Source organism: Gekko japonicus, unplaced genomic scaffold, assembly GCF_001447785.1.
Source record: "Gekko japonicus isolate JY-2015 unplaced genomic scaffold, Gekko_japonicus_V1.1 scaffold1081, whole genome shotgun sequence".
Classification (NCBI taxonomy): domain Eukaryota; kingdom Metazoa; phylum Chordata; class Lepidosauria; order Squamata; family Gekkonidae; genus Gekko; species Gekko japonicus.
The window spans coordinates 314,418-329,179 of NW_015174304.1; the positions used below are offsets into that span (position 1 = coordinate 314,418).

Here is a 14,762-nt window from a genome sequence, read left to right on the forward strand (position 1 = left end):
CCATAAATAATGAATCTATTTGAAACATTTTCCTTTGGGGGGGGAGGTGGGAAAGGGAGAGCCTGTGATGAAGGGCAGCTGCAGCACCTAGGCTAAGGCTCCTCCACTGAGTTAGTTAGTGTGTACTGCTGTTGAGAGAGGAGGATCAGGGTGGATGCACAACCCCCTCCCTTTCACTTTTTGAGGCCTTCCCTGGGGGAATGGTGTATAAGGTTTCTCTGGGTTGCCCTTGGCTTTAGAAAAAAAACCCCAAAGCATTACTGGGCTTCTCTGTATTGGGCTGGCCTTGGTTCAGGTGTGCCAGCAAAACTGCCTCCCCACCTTGCACTTTTGAGGGTTCTGTGGGCCTTTGTTGTGCTTTTGCTTCTGCCATTTTTTAAAAAAACCCTGCTGGGATTCTCTGATGTTACATTGGTTAGTTTTGTTGGGTTTTGCACTGCTGCCACATTGGCACACAGTTGTGCTGCTGGGCACTATTGCACTACTTCTGCTGTCCTTGCAACCCCCCTCTCCCTTGGGTGGATTGTGATTCTGTGTTTGACATCAGTCCTGTTGACCTGGCATTTGCCACAATGGCACTGGGTTCTGCTGATGGGCACTAGTACACTGCACTGGTTCTGCTGTCCTTGCAGAAATGCCCCCTCCCAGTTTGTAATTCAGAGATTCTCAGATTTGATCTTAGTCCTCTTGGGTTTTAGCACTGCCACAGTGGCACTGGGAGGAGGAGGGAAAGGAGACTGTAAGCCACTCTGAGACACTGAGTGAAGGGCAGGGTATAAATCCAATCTCTTCTGCTGCTGCTGGGCACATTGCACTGGTTCTGCTGCTGGCCTTGCAAACATGTTCCCTTCCTTCTGGAGAGATTCTCTGGGACAATCTGCTGGGCTTGTTTTATGCCTGCCTTGCTATTTTCCCCCACTGGAAACAATGGGGGATAGGGGCACCCTCTTTGGGTACCCATAAAATTGAACCCCCTGGTCCAATCTTTTTGAAACTTGGCGATTCTTTTGGGGAGAGGCTCCAGTAGCTGCACCGCAAATTTGATGCCTCTACCTCAAACCCCTTTCCCCAGACCACTGAATATACCCAAAAGAGACTATGATTTGAGGAAAAGAAATGCCAAGAAATGAAATGCTGAGGAACTCTGAATTCCACCTTTAAGAAGCTACATTTATCTTTGATGCTTTTGTAATTGTCTTAAACAGTAATTGATATTGGGTTTTGGGGAATATAGGCTAGAGTTAAACATTCAAGTTCATTGTATTATTAATAGATTAGATTAATTATTTTATAAGCTTATGTAATGATCTTCACTACTTGGGTTTTTAGTGGTTAACTTTCCTTTCTCCTGTAGATATTAGATTCCCCTCCCTATTTTATGTGTAGTTTATAGAAAAGCAATAAAAAAAATCCCCTTTGCGGGGCCAAAAAAATAAAAAGGAATATTCGGAAATACCAATATTATTCAGGTCCAATATACTCAAATCCAACAAGAAAATAATAATTTTCTTGCACACCCCTAGTCCCAATCTCAATCTATGTGTATTCACTGGCAAGTATATACATTCCTGAGCCAAGAGGAAAGGAGGGATTTAATTTTTTTCATAAATATAAAAAAATTGAAAAATGTATGCGCGACTGGCTTTTTCAATACAACTGGAAACTCCATGCAGAGAGCACATGTACATTTGTACATGGATAGACTTGATACCTAAATCCCATAAACACATGTAGGTTAGGGCTGGGGTGGAGCCTGCTGCCACAGTTTTGTTTCCTTCCTTTACGTGCCTTCATTTTCCTCCAAGCTGAATGAATGAAAAGGATACCTTTCTCCTATTAATAATTCATTTCCTCTTCTCTATGCATCAGCAAGTTTACTAAACATTTACCCATATTCACACATTCACTCATGTATGAAGTCAAAAGTTAATCTTCTGAACCACATACTTTCCTTCCATCAAATGCGTCTAATTAGTTGCACTTCATCACTTTTTCTGTGAGGAGAAAGAGGAAATTGTCCCCCAAGAACAAGGACAGTTGAAGTCATTTTTCCAGAAAATCCTCACATGGCCTGTTGACTTCTTAAATTCAAAGTTAACTAGATTCAGTGGCTCTAAAATACTCATTTAAATTGCTTCTCTGTGTCATTCTTGCTTCTTATTATACAAAAGACACCCAGTTAAAGAAAGATTGTAGGCAATTAACTATGAAGCACAAATATTTTAATACAAACATTAAAATTATCAGTTATGAGCATAATTATTCAGATAGCACTGTTTTAAGATGGGATTCAATCCTGTACCAGTCACAAGAATGCACTGACCTTAATTAAAAGTCACAGTTCACTAGCTCTCTTGTTAGGGTTGCAAAAACTCTGGGTTAGGAAATTCTTGGAGATTTTGGAAATGAGTCTGGGGAGAAACCTCAGTGGAGTATAATGCTATAGATCCTACTGTCCAAAGCAACCATTTTCTGCCAGGAAAATGATCTCTATAGCCTGAAGATCAGTTGTGATTCTGGGGGATCTCTAGGCCCAAGGCCTCCATTGTATTGGTTAACCTGCAGCTCAGAATGGGAGGACTTCCTCATCTTGCTACTCTCCCTTAGCAGCAGTGCTACCTGCAGGGAGGCTACTGTCACAGATTCCAGTCAAAATTATCTTTCATTTCCCTTGGAAGAAACTGTTGGTGAACAATGTACTATACCGATTTACTTCTTTGTGGACTAGGGTTGTCAACCTCCAGATGTAGCCTAGAGATCTCCTGGAATTACAATGGATCTCCAGATGACAGAGATTAGTTCATCTAGACAAAATGGCTGCTTTAGAGGTTGGTTCTATGGCATTATACCACAATGAGCTTCATGCCCTCCCCAAATGCCACTCTCCCCAGTCTCCATTCCCAAAATCTCCAGGAATTCCCCAACCCAGATTTGGCAACCTTACTCTTATGGTATAATGTTCGTGAACATTTCAAGAGATCCCATCAGTTTAGTCAGTAGAAGCCAGACTTCTATATTTATTTCATTGCATTTATACCCCGCCCTTCCCGCGAACGGGCTTACACAAACTGCATTTATTACATTACAATCAAGTATTTTTATGAAATGAAGCATTATATTTATTTATTTATATTTTAGATTTATAAATCACCCAATCCCTGCACATACAGGGCTCTGGGCAATGTACAACAAAGTTAACAACAGTGCTAAAATCAATAAAACAACAATCAATTAATAATTTCAGATGTCATCAGTGATTTTCTTCATAAACCCACCCTGGACTGTGTTGCCATCTTGCAGGCAGGGTGAGGAGGGGGCTGAAGTGAAGTGATAGAGAGAAAGAGGAGGGTGCCAGTCATGATGGAGACTGTTGTTGTCCTCAGCCAAAGGCCTGGTGGAACATCTCTGCCTTACAGGCCCTGTGGAACTGCATTAAGTCCCACAGGGTATTTGGCAAAGAGTTGCACCAGGTCAGACACAGGGTCGAAAAAGCCCTCGCTCTGGTTGAGGACAGATGGATATCTTTGGGGCCAGGGATCACCAATAGATTGTTCTCTGCAGAGCGTGATGCTTTCCAGGGCACAGCCCAGAGGAGGCAGTCCCAAAGATATGCTGGTCCCAGACTGCTGAAGGCCTTGAAGGTCAATACCAAAACCTTGAACCTCTCCCAGTACTCCATTGGGAGCCAGTGTATGTGTGCCATCCATGGCATTCCTTGCAGGACTTGCGCTGCCGTATTCTGGACCAGCTGGAGCTTCCAGGTCAGTCTCAAGGGCAGGCCAGCGTACACAGGGCCGGTGCCAGGGTTTTTTTTTGCACACTAGGCGAGGTGCCCCCCCGCTGCACCCACCAATTTTCAAACATAAATGCATTTTAGGAAGAATGCAAAATGCTTTCCCCAACACAGAGATTAAGTCATAAAGAAAGCATCCGCTGATTAATTCCTCCCTCTGACATGATACTGTTAAAAAGCACAAGGGGGGGGCATTGAAAATCCTTCAAGGGAAATTCCCTTGCATTGAGATGTACTACAACAGTGAAAGCTTTTCCTGCCACAGAGATGAAGTGATTATAAGGACTTCCCTAATTACTTTCTGTCTCTATGACAGGCAGCTGTTTGAGACAAACCCTATCAAGGAAATACAAAATTCTGGGAATGCTAGGAAAATCCTGTGTTATCCCTTTTCCCAGTAGAAACAAAGTTGTGGGACCAACAGGATTTTATTTTGTGGGCTTGAAGACCCCACTTTTTCACATATAACCTCCTATGTCTCTCAAATTTCCCCCCTCCATTCTAGAGAAAAAAAGGTTGGAGAAAGATTTACCAGCTTTACCTAATTTAAGATTTACATAATTTACCTGCTGCATTTCTCCTTTTGAATAGGCATTTTTTCCCCAAGGCACAGAAAACTTCCAGAGAGAGCAAGTTTTAGCACAGGTACCTCTGGGGAGGTAACACCCTAACCTGGATAGCCCAGGCTAGCCTGTTCTTGTCAGATCTTGGAAGGTATGCATAGTCAGCCCTGGCTAAAATTTGGATGGGAGACCTCCAAAGAATACCAGGATCATGATGCAGAGGCAGGCAATGGCAAACCACCTCTGAATGTCTCTTGCCTTGAAAACCCTAGTCAGCTGTGACTTGACAGCAACAACAACAAATACACATTAATATAGACCACAGTCCCAGATAATTTCTTCAAGTGACTTTGTGAATCTTTCTGCACAGTGCCTACCCTATTGCGGAAAGCTGAAAGCCTTCCTGACCCCAGTCAAGCTGTTGCACGAGGTGGGGGCCACCAAGAAGGCACCTCTGGATGGGGAGTTGCTGATTCTGCCCATTGGCAGGGGGCAGGGGGCAGGGAGTCCCTGCAGCTCAAATGAACGAAGCTGTCACGGCGGAGCATAAGGGGAGAAAAGAGCAAGAGTCCAGCAGCACCTGAAAGACTCACAAAATTCGTGGCAGAGGAGGAGCTTTCCTGACTCAGTCACAGCTCAGGAGTTTGTAAGCAGCTCTGAGACTCCGAGTGAAGGACGGGGTATATAAATCCAATCTCTTCTTCTTCCAGCACGACGGACTTATTCCCCCCCCCATGACTTACTTGAGAGTAACCCTGCTAGGAATCCAGCTGAAAAGCTTTTTGTCTTCTGTTGCAGATTTGAAACCCTCCCTGGTCTCTTGGCCATTCAAATAGCAAAGCCCCCTCCCCCCCAACCCTGGAACTGGACTTTTCCTCCCCCCCTTCCTCCCCCCCCCCCAGCCTCTTCAGGAAGCAGCTCACATCATTTAACCCTTACAATGCTGCAGATCCCCTGGCAGTGTTGCCCCATGCAAAGTTACTGGTCATCTCTGAGCCGAGAAGGGTCAGGGAGGAGGCATCCCCACCACGCAGGACTCTGAGTGTGACTGAGTGTGAAAGTGAGTGAAGGGGAAACCCCGGCCTGCTCCAGTTCCTTCTGTCCACAAGCGCCAAAGAGGGCGCCCGCAGAACCCACGCCAAAAGTAAACAGAGCAAGGGGAAGCCACCACATGGCTGCTGCTGCACGTGGCTGCGTACCCTCTCAGCTCAGCAAGTCTGCTGCCGTTGCCTCCTCCTGGCCTCTGGCTGCCCCTCCATCAGTCAGGCAGGCTAAGCCTCTGCCGAAGCAGCAGGGACCAGCGAAGTGACAGTTGGGCACCTTAGGCAGTGGCGGCAGCCTTCCCACTGCTTTTCTGCCTTCCTCTCTCTGCCGGTGAGGAGGGGAGGGGCGGCAGGCAGGCCAGTGTGGCACCCTCCAACTGAGGAGGAGGCTGGAGCACAGCACAGGGGCGAGTGGAGGAGCAGATGAGCAGGGCGGTGAGGCGAGGCAAGGCAAGGGGCAGGGCAGCAGCAGGCAGGCCAGCTGGCACCCCCCAGAGGGCGCACTTTAGGCGGGTGCCTAATTCTGTCTATGGGTGGTCCGGCCCTGAGCGTACCACCAGTTACAGTAGTCTAACCTGGAGGTGACCGTTGCATGGATTACAGTGGCTAGGTCAGGGTACAACAGGAAAGGGGCTAATTGCCGAGCTTGGTGTAGATGGAAGAATGCCAGCCTGACAATATTCGTGACCTGGGCCTCCACAGTTAAGAATGCATCCAGTTTTCCTGGCGGATTTGCTAGTTATAATTAATTTTTCTTTCTAATTCTGTCTTTTTAAAAACAACATGTTTATTTCTTACTCACAATTTATTAAGAGGTACCAAACTTTTCCACTTACATTACCAGATATATATCCAAGTGCCCAACACATGAAAGAAAAACAGATTTTTTTAAAACACGCGGTATTTTTTACAATGTAAAATTAACATTTGTAATTGGTTTTATTATATTCCTCTCTCTCTTCCAGCAAAATATCTTGACAGCAAAATGGTAATTTTAGTTTAATAAATCATTTCTCAATTTGATTTATGTTAGATACCTGGTTGCATGAGTATAATTTTTATCTTTCTTCCCTTCTGCCTCATACCTCTTTTAAAATCCTTGTAGAAAACTGTCAAAGTAAGCTTTTTTAAAAAATGTTTTATGGTACAGGAAATTTGTAAGAATGCATTGCCCTTTTGACCCACAGAAGACAGTGTTGTTAATCTGTGACCAGCATGAAACATTAAGCTGCTTCTAGGTTTTCACCGAGTAATTTAACTCACTTGGCTACACTTCAATGATTGGCTTTTACTAGGAAGTCACATTTATGTAGCAAGAACATTTTCCTTAAGAGTGTTTTGTTGAAAATAAAAATTGAGATATTTTATCACTATATTTCATGCAGAACACATCAGCTAACTGCATATCAGCTGTCTTCTTTCCAACCAGCCTGCAAAAAGCACCTTCTTGTTTTATAAAACTGATTTCTCCAAAAAACAGATCACAAGATGATGCCATGATGCGCAGAATCACCTTCTTGGTGAAAGGGGACCCCCTCCTCTCCTTTTCACCCATGGAAAAACTAATAGGACATAACCCCTTCTTATGAAGGGTTTGTTTTAAAATCTAGGGCCAGCTTATAGCACCAGTTAGTGGGTAAAGCATTTGCTGGCTTATGTGTGGTGATAACAAAAAGGCAACGTTTCCTCTCAGGTTTTCAAATACAGCTTTGATCATTCAAATATCAAGGCTTCCTGCAGAAATTATTTCCAATATTTTATGAAACATTAGCATAAAAAGAGTTTACTGGGTTGGGCCATCTAGTCCAGTGTCCCATTTCCTACCGTGGCCAACTGCATACTTTCAGTACTGCCTCCAAACCTGAGGTCTGATCTGGCTAGCCTGGCTAATTGTCAACAATAGGCCTGTCCTCCGTAAATCTCTCCTTTTCAATCCATGTAAGCCACTGGCTACCAGTGCATCTTGTGGCACTGAGTTCCACAATTCAGCTACCCCTATTACCAGACAAAGAAAGCACTACTTCACACATGTCTAGAATCTATTGACTGGCCTAGGGCAACAGGTCATTTTGACTGCCCTTTTCTGTGGTCTTTCCCAGCTCTCAGCATCCCTTCTGACATGGAGCAATACTGTATATACTATTCCAAATATGTATATGAATACTGTAGTCACCCCAGAGAACTTTAAAGCTGCAGCATTTCTTGGTCAGGAGAGCTTTCCACCAGGAAAGTAAACAAATATAATCATAGAATGGCTCCATCATTGCCATACTGTGAAACTACGGTGCTGCATTGCACCCGTATATTGTAAGCCGCCCTGAGCCCGCGTGCGGGGAGGGCGGGGTATAAATAAAATTAAATAAAATTAAATAAATAAATCATGGATGTTACAGATATTATTATTTATAATTGAAAGGACTTTTTTTGGGAAAATAAGCCCTAGAAAAAAACTTTCCAGGCTTGAGAATATTTACAGCTTAGAAATACTTATTGCACTACAGGTTTTACTGAAGTCAACAGAAGGGCAGATACTGGATTTGAAAAATTGACACTTGCCCCTGATCTGGCAGATAAAGGCATTATCTCAAAATTGTACTCTATTTTAACCAAAACATTAATTAGAATAGGGTAACAATTATGAATATGGGAAAGAGATCTTGGGCTTTCTTTAACTGATAATGACTGGCATAAGGTCTGGATATCATATGCATTCACCTCAGAGACACTAAATATCCAAACATTATATTTCAAAATTTGGTCAAGATGGTATCTTACCCCACAAAAGTTGCATAATTTCTGTAGAAAGATTCGAAATGTATGTTGGAAAAAATGTAAACAGGTGGGATTTTTCTATTATTGTTGGTGGCAATGCCCAGCCATTCAACTGTTTTGGAAAAAAGTACTTATGGTAATTCACAAGTTCTGTACTGTAAGAGTTAGATCCCAAACGGCTATTACTGGATTTACCTTCTTGTAAGGATACTGATACACCAAAGCTTAAGCTTATTTCAGCTTTATTGGCAATGATATGTTTGTGTTTTGCAACAAACTGGAAGAAGGATAAACCTCCATCTTTAACACTGTGGAAGCTTAAAACTTGGGACGTTATTGTTATGGAGAAGATTGCTCTACAGATTCAGATTTTAAGTTATCTTAATTTTTGGATAAGTGGATGCCTCTTATTTCCTATTTGGAGGGAATAAAATGTCATAAAGAAGAAGAAAAGAGAAGAGATTGGATTTATACCCCGCCCTTCACTATCCAAAGGTGTCTCAGAGCTGCTTACAAACTCCTTTCCCTTCCCTTCCCCTCCCCACAACAGATACCCTGTGAGGTAGGTGGGGCTGAGAGAGCTCTGACAGAAACTACTCTTTTTCAAGAACAGCTCTTATCAGAACTACGGCTTGCCCAAGGTCATCCAGCCAGGTGCAAGTGGAGGAGTGGGGAATGAAACCCAGTTCTCCCAGATTAGAGTCCATGCGCTTAACCACTACACCAAACTGGCTGGGGAAATCCCCTCCAAATATAGATTTCTTTTTTCATGACTGTTCAATCCATAGTTCCCGAAAAAGAGTATTTTATCTGCTTGTACTAATGAGCATAGGACTCAACATCATGTCCAGCGTTTCCACCTGTGGCTTGGGGGCAGACACGCACAGTACCTGCTCTTTTCAAGTGCGGCCGTGGACAATAGTTGGGGGTGGGGCTTCCCCCACTGGCCAACTGGCTGGCATCTGGGGGGAGCCCCCAAAATCTGGGTATTCCCCACCCCTACCTGGGGACTGGCATCCCTAAAATGGGTCCATATTGAAAATTAGACAAATTGATTTCAGCTACATTATGGATTAATAGGCTTATGTGTACTAACCTGGGGGAATAACCATCATCCACTACACATATCTCTAGGGGAAAATGTGTTCTGAATTCCAACCACCCAACTTTCATGCAAACTTCTGGAATGCAACCAATTCATAAATTGGGGACATATTGTATTAGGAGGTACAAACCAATCCCAACCTCTCACTGCCAGATAATAAAACTATTATCCATGCAACTGCAGTCATCTATGTTTTAACTAGTCATTCAAATTCTGATTGCAAAATTGATTTTAAGAAGTCCTGAGGCGTGTCTGCCAGAATGAAAGTGACAGTAATTATTTAAGCAAGCACATTAATTAGAGTGTGAGAGCCTGATCCACAATTCTTGTTTTATGACTAGTTAAACAGCAAGGAAGACACTGATGTCGTTTTTCTATTTCAGATTATTGCCTAATTTGTAAAGAAGAGAAATGATCAGCCATGCAGTAGGAAAATATTTTATCCTTAATATAATGAAGACATTCAAGTGTTTACTGAGCAGAGGGTTTCCATGTATCAGACCAAGTTTTAAAATTAATATTTATAGAGACAATAAATTCAATAAAATTACAATATTTTTCAACTGGAAAAAAAACCTAACCTGGATTCAGCAGCAACTACAATGTAATTAGGTTGCCAGCCAGCAGCTGGCAACTGGCAGGAGTTGGAGGGGCATGGGGGGCATGGGCACAATGGTGTTATGTCACTTTCAGGGAAAAACTGTAAGTGATTTCATGCATCTGTAGGAATTACTGGGACTTTATGGCTTTATCATGGAATTTCCAGCAATTCCTGGGGAGGTCTGACATAACTTCTGGGTTTTCCCCACACACTGACAGTGATTTTTTACTTTATTTTCTTCTGCCAACTACTGGAACGGTGGTTGCTAACTGGATCTGGGAGCTGGAGATGTCCCACCCCTAAAAGGTACCTGGCAACTTTAAATGGAACCAACCATATCCTTCCCCTGTACTGAACATTTGCATGTTTTTACTGATATTAATAAGAGTTGTAAAACTATCTCTAGTAAAACATCTCTAAAATCCTGTGCACAGGCCTGAGTGCCCATGTCTACAATGTAAGGCTATCCTAAGAAGAGTTAGATCTAATCCCATTGCCTTCAATGGATCTAATATTACTGCAAGTTTGCTTGGACAACATTGCCCCTCTCAGATCATAGCAACGGGTTCACACTACAGTCTACCCTATTGAATTTTTCTCAAGTCATGTAAAGGAAAGTATTCATTATTTTATGTGATTTTGCGGCTATTTTGGAGACCTGAATACTAAGCCCTATTTATGCCAATTTGTTCAATTGTTATTTGCACTTTTGCTCCTTAGAAGAAGAAACAGTTAAATTTCCTCTCACCTGGAAGTTAGGGATCACCTTTGAGAAGCCTTGAAACTGTATTGGAACTGTATTGGAACTATATCCTGCTAGTGCCTACCACTCCAGTCACACCTTGAATTGGATATTTTCTTTTCCTTATTCCTCACACAGTTTCCTTATTCCACACACATTTTAAGTTAGGAAAGATATCATACGGTATTTTTTTCATACAGATGACACAGTCGCAATGCCCACAAATTAAGACCTCAATAACTAGATTTCATCCCTATTATAGTCATATGAAAAGGCCACAGTTAAAATCTGTCTTAAGTGTAAGCCTTAACAAAAAATTAGAAAACAATATAAAAGATATGACTACAATATGCAGTATGTGTGTGTTCTATATCTATATCATCTATATCTATATCATCTATCTATTTATTTAATTCAATTTGTATCCCACCCTTCCTGCCAGAGCAGGCTCAGGGCGGCTCACATTAAAAGACTAAAATACAATAAAAGACTAATTCCTTACATACAAACACCTCATAAAATTCTTATACAATTCACAAATAAGTGCAATTAAAGTGCTAGTGGCAGTAACTCTTGGCCCTGATGTTGCAGATGTAGTAGGAAGTATGGCCAAAGGATGTTACTATTGACATCGCAGGCAGATGCAGTAGTCGTGAAGGGTCTTATCCCAGTTCAATGTTGTTAGTAACGACTCCCTAATTGAAGGCCTGGTGGAAGAGCTCCATTTTACAGGCCCTGCAGAACTGTAAAAGGTCCCGCAGGGCCCTGATGTCTTCTGGGAGCTCATTTCACCAGTATGAAGCTGCTACTGAGAAGGCCCTGGCTCTAGTAGAGGCCAATCTGGCATCTTTCAGTCCAGGGAGAGTCACAATTTTGGTCCAGGGAAATATCACAATTCAATATAGCATTATATTCAAACCCAATACAGTTTCAAAATATGGTTTTATGATTACACTCGTACAAATGCAAACATACCAGCCAAAGCAAGTGAAAATACTTAATAAATTTTACAATATTGATATATAAAATATTCAGAAATAGGCAAATTGTTTAAAATGTCATTAAAATTTGCTATGAAGGCTTACGTAACAGAGCATATTTATAAACATTCTTGGATAAATCCCTTGGGAGGCAGAATGGATAGAGAAGTGGCTTTAGAACTTTTTCCTTTTAGGACATTGTCACCTGAATGTTTGCAAACAATGCCTCCTAAAATACAGCCACTTCAGTTTTCTTTCTGTAAACAAAAAAAAGCATGTGAGGCATAAAACAACCCCTTACAAGCTACTGATTTTGCAATAGGGGGTGCTTCTTTGTCCCAGTCAGTGTTTCATACTGGCAATTTATCTAGAGAAGCACTGAAGTATCATAGTTGTAATCTGATGAAAACAGTGGACTTCTCCACAGAACATTTACCTCACTATGGAAAGATATATGCTAGAGGTAGAAAAATACCAACAACATTAGTAATAATGATAGAACTTTTACTTTACAGTTTGTTCATTTTCTAACATTTGGGTTCAAAGTTTTGGTATTGTACAATACTGGTGCCATGAACATGGATTTGTTGGCTGACAGCTGGGATCTGGAAGTGAGCTTGACACAGTGAATACATCCAAAGAATGATTTGTGTATGACTTTTCATATGTTTATCACAAAGGGTTATAAATCAGATCCTATGTCATAGTTGCACCTTCACTTGAATTTTGCTGTTGTCATCCTAGCGCATAGGCTCCGCCAATACAAACCAGCTTAATTTCTAAGCACAATAATGACTTTTTAAATTTAATCCATTCATAAAATATTTCACAATATCAATTTCATCCCAAATAAATCTTTCCAATTAAGGATAACTCCCCAGGAGCATGTTTTATGACTTAACACAAGCTTGCCATGTGCTGGTGCTATTAATTTCAATGGGAATCACACAGGAAAACATACTGATAAAAATGTGCTTCATTTCACCATATAAATATTTCAAATCTTACTAACCTGAATGTAGTTGGATACTAGTTTTTTCTGTCGGGATGCTTTTTCCAAAAAGGTCCTCTGGAGCACCTTGATGTAGGCTTGGTTGTCTCATAAAGAGTCTGGAATGTTCAGATTCAAAACACATGAGAGGGTGTGCTTCCAAATCTCTATCCAAAGGGAGATTTGTATTATAATATTTTGAACTTTGAGGGCTGCTAAGCCCAGACTCTTCCACAGTGTCCGGCGTAGGCAATGGAAGTATTCTGTGGTGGAGCTGTGGGCTAGGCAGTCTTGAGGACAAAGGAGGAGACATCTGTTTGTGTGTATTTGATGCTGGATATGAATTATTAAAAACATTACTAACTGCTGCTAAAGGAGGAGATGGCTGCCTTTTATCTTCTTGTTTAACATTGGTCCTTGTCTGATAATTATCAGGATACAAACCTATTGGCAAGCTTAAAGACAAATGTTTGCTGCTCTCTTGGGGGACTGCAGGGGTTTTTTCATATCCCAAGACTGGTGGGCTCCTTTCTGCTCTTGTAATATGCTGTGATCTCTTCCATTCTGCAGTTTCATCTAACCTGTCATTCTGTATAACTTTCAGTAGGGCTTTATTGACTGCTCCCGCTGGCTTGCATGATTCATCAATAACATGCTCTTGTTCTCTTTTATATTGTTGAACGGAGCTTTCACACTCCTTCTCTTGTATCTCAGTGGCAAATACACTATTAATACATTCTTTGCTGCTGTACAGTCTTTGGCCAAATTCTACAGAGGTTTTTAAAGCTCCCTGTAGGTGTTCTGAATCTTGTACTTTTGGCAGGTCTCTGACATCAAGTCTGATGTTGCCGATCTCTGCAATACGATTCTTACTGTGCAGTCTTTCTGATGTAGCAGCCATATCAAAGGCCTCAGACTTGTTGGGTGCTGATATTTCTTGGAAAGTGTGCATTACAAGGTTGCTTGGCTGCTCTTGCATCACTTTCAGGGTATCCTCTACATCGTCTAGCAGACTATGGCTGGAATGCGCAAAACAATGTCCCAACACATTATTGTCATATTCAGACAAAGAAACAGAGTCTGTATCAGAGCCCAAAGCCCGACTGTCCTCAAGCAAATGCCAGTCTCTTCTTGATCTTTCTGGTGGTTTATTCTTATCTAATGATAAATCGTCTTTGCCTTCTGTCTTTGCCTGATAAGGACTGGAAGAAATATCACCAGGATGTCTGGCAGAACTCAGTTTGTCATATCCCAACAGAATGTCTTTGCTTTCCAGTGCTGAATGATCCAAAACTGCAGGGACCTTTCTTTTTATTTTTTTGTTTATAAAATCTTCAATGCTTTCTCTCCGTTTGCTAAATTTCCTTGTCTTTTTGTTTTTCAGGGTTGGCTTAATTTCCATGGATCCCAAAAAAGCTTCTTGTTGATCCCTGAAACCCAGGATATCCTCATCTTTATATGCGAGGCTTTGAGGCACTCCTTCTAGCTTTCCGTCCTGATTTCCCATTTTAACTCCTAGAATGTGGCTGGAACTAAGCAAAGTTGCTAATAGCTTCTCCTTTTCAGCATTTAGCTTATATAGCTCAGCGAGAATATCCTTAGTAGGAGTCTGCTTGAAGAAGATGTCTCCAATGTTTTCATAGGATTGCCCACTTGATCCTGCCGCGTCTGAGCCTTCCCTCACTTGATAGCAGTTATGAAAACATTTATTGGATCTGTCTAGAGTAACGCAGCCCTTGTATGTGAATCCTCTGATTTTTCCCTTTGGGAGACAGAAACTGACGTAGCAAAGCTCCATTATGGGTCTGTGCAACTGGAGTACAGTATGAGTGCCTTCCATTGTGTTTGCCTAATTTTTCATGCATTTAAGTTATGTGGCCAGTATTTCTAGCCTTGCGTGACACACCATGTGATGCAAGGAAAATAAAGGAGGCATCTGACTAATCTTCTATGGTAACATTTCCTGTTAGAAGGGAAAAGAGAAACTTGTCAAAATCAACTATGACTCTCCTCCCTATCTCCACCCTACGTACAATAAAAAATAAAATACCCCAGCTCCTTTAATCCAAGATAGATAATGGCTTTTGTCACAAGAGTTGTGATGCTATTTTCATTTCACATAATTATTATATATGTTATCTATAAAATTTATAGCCCATCTTTCTGCATTGA

The 14,762-nt window shown here is 41.7% G+C and overlaps 1 protein-coding gene across 1 annotated transcript in view; it reads right to left on the reverse strand.

The window, feature by feature from the left end:
- The window catches only part of FMN1 (formin 1), a 242,427-nt gene extending 227,997 nt beyond the window's left edge, over positions 1-14,430 (reverse strand). The window contains exon 1 of the mRNA XM_015424121.1: positions 12,612-14,430. Within this exon, the coding sequence (XP_015279607.1) occupies positions 12,612-14,430 (1,819 nt within the window). The remainder of the gene's footprint in view (positions 1-12,611) is intronic.
- Positions 14,431-14,762: the final 332 nt, after the last annotated feature.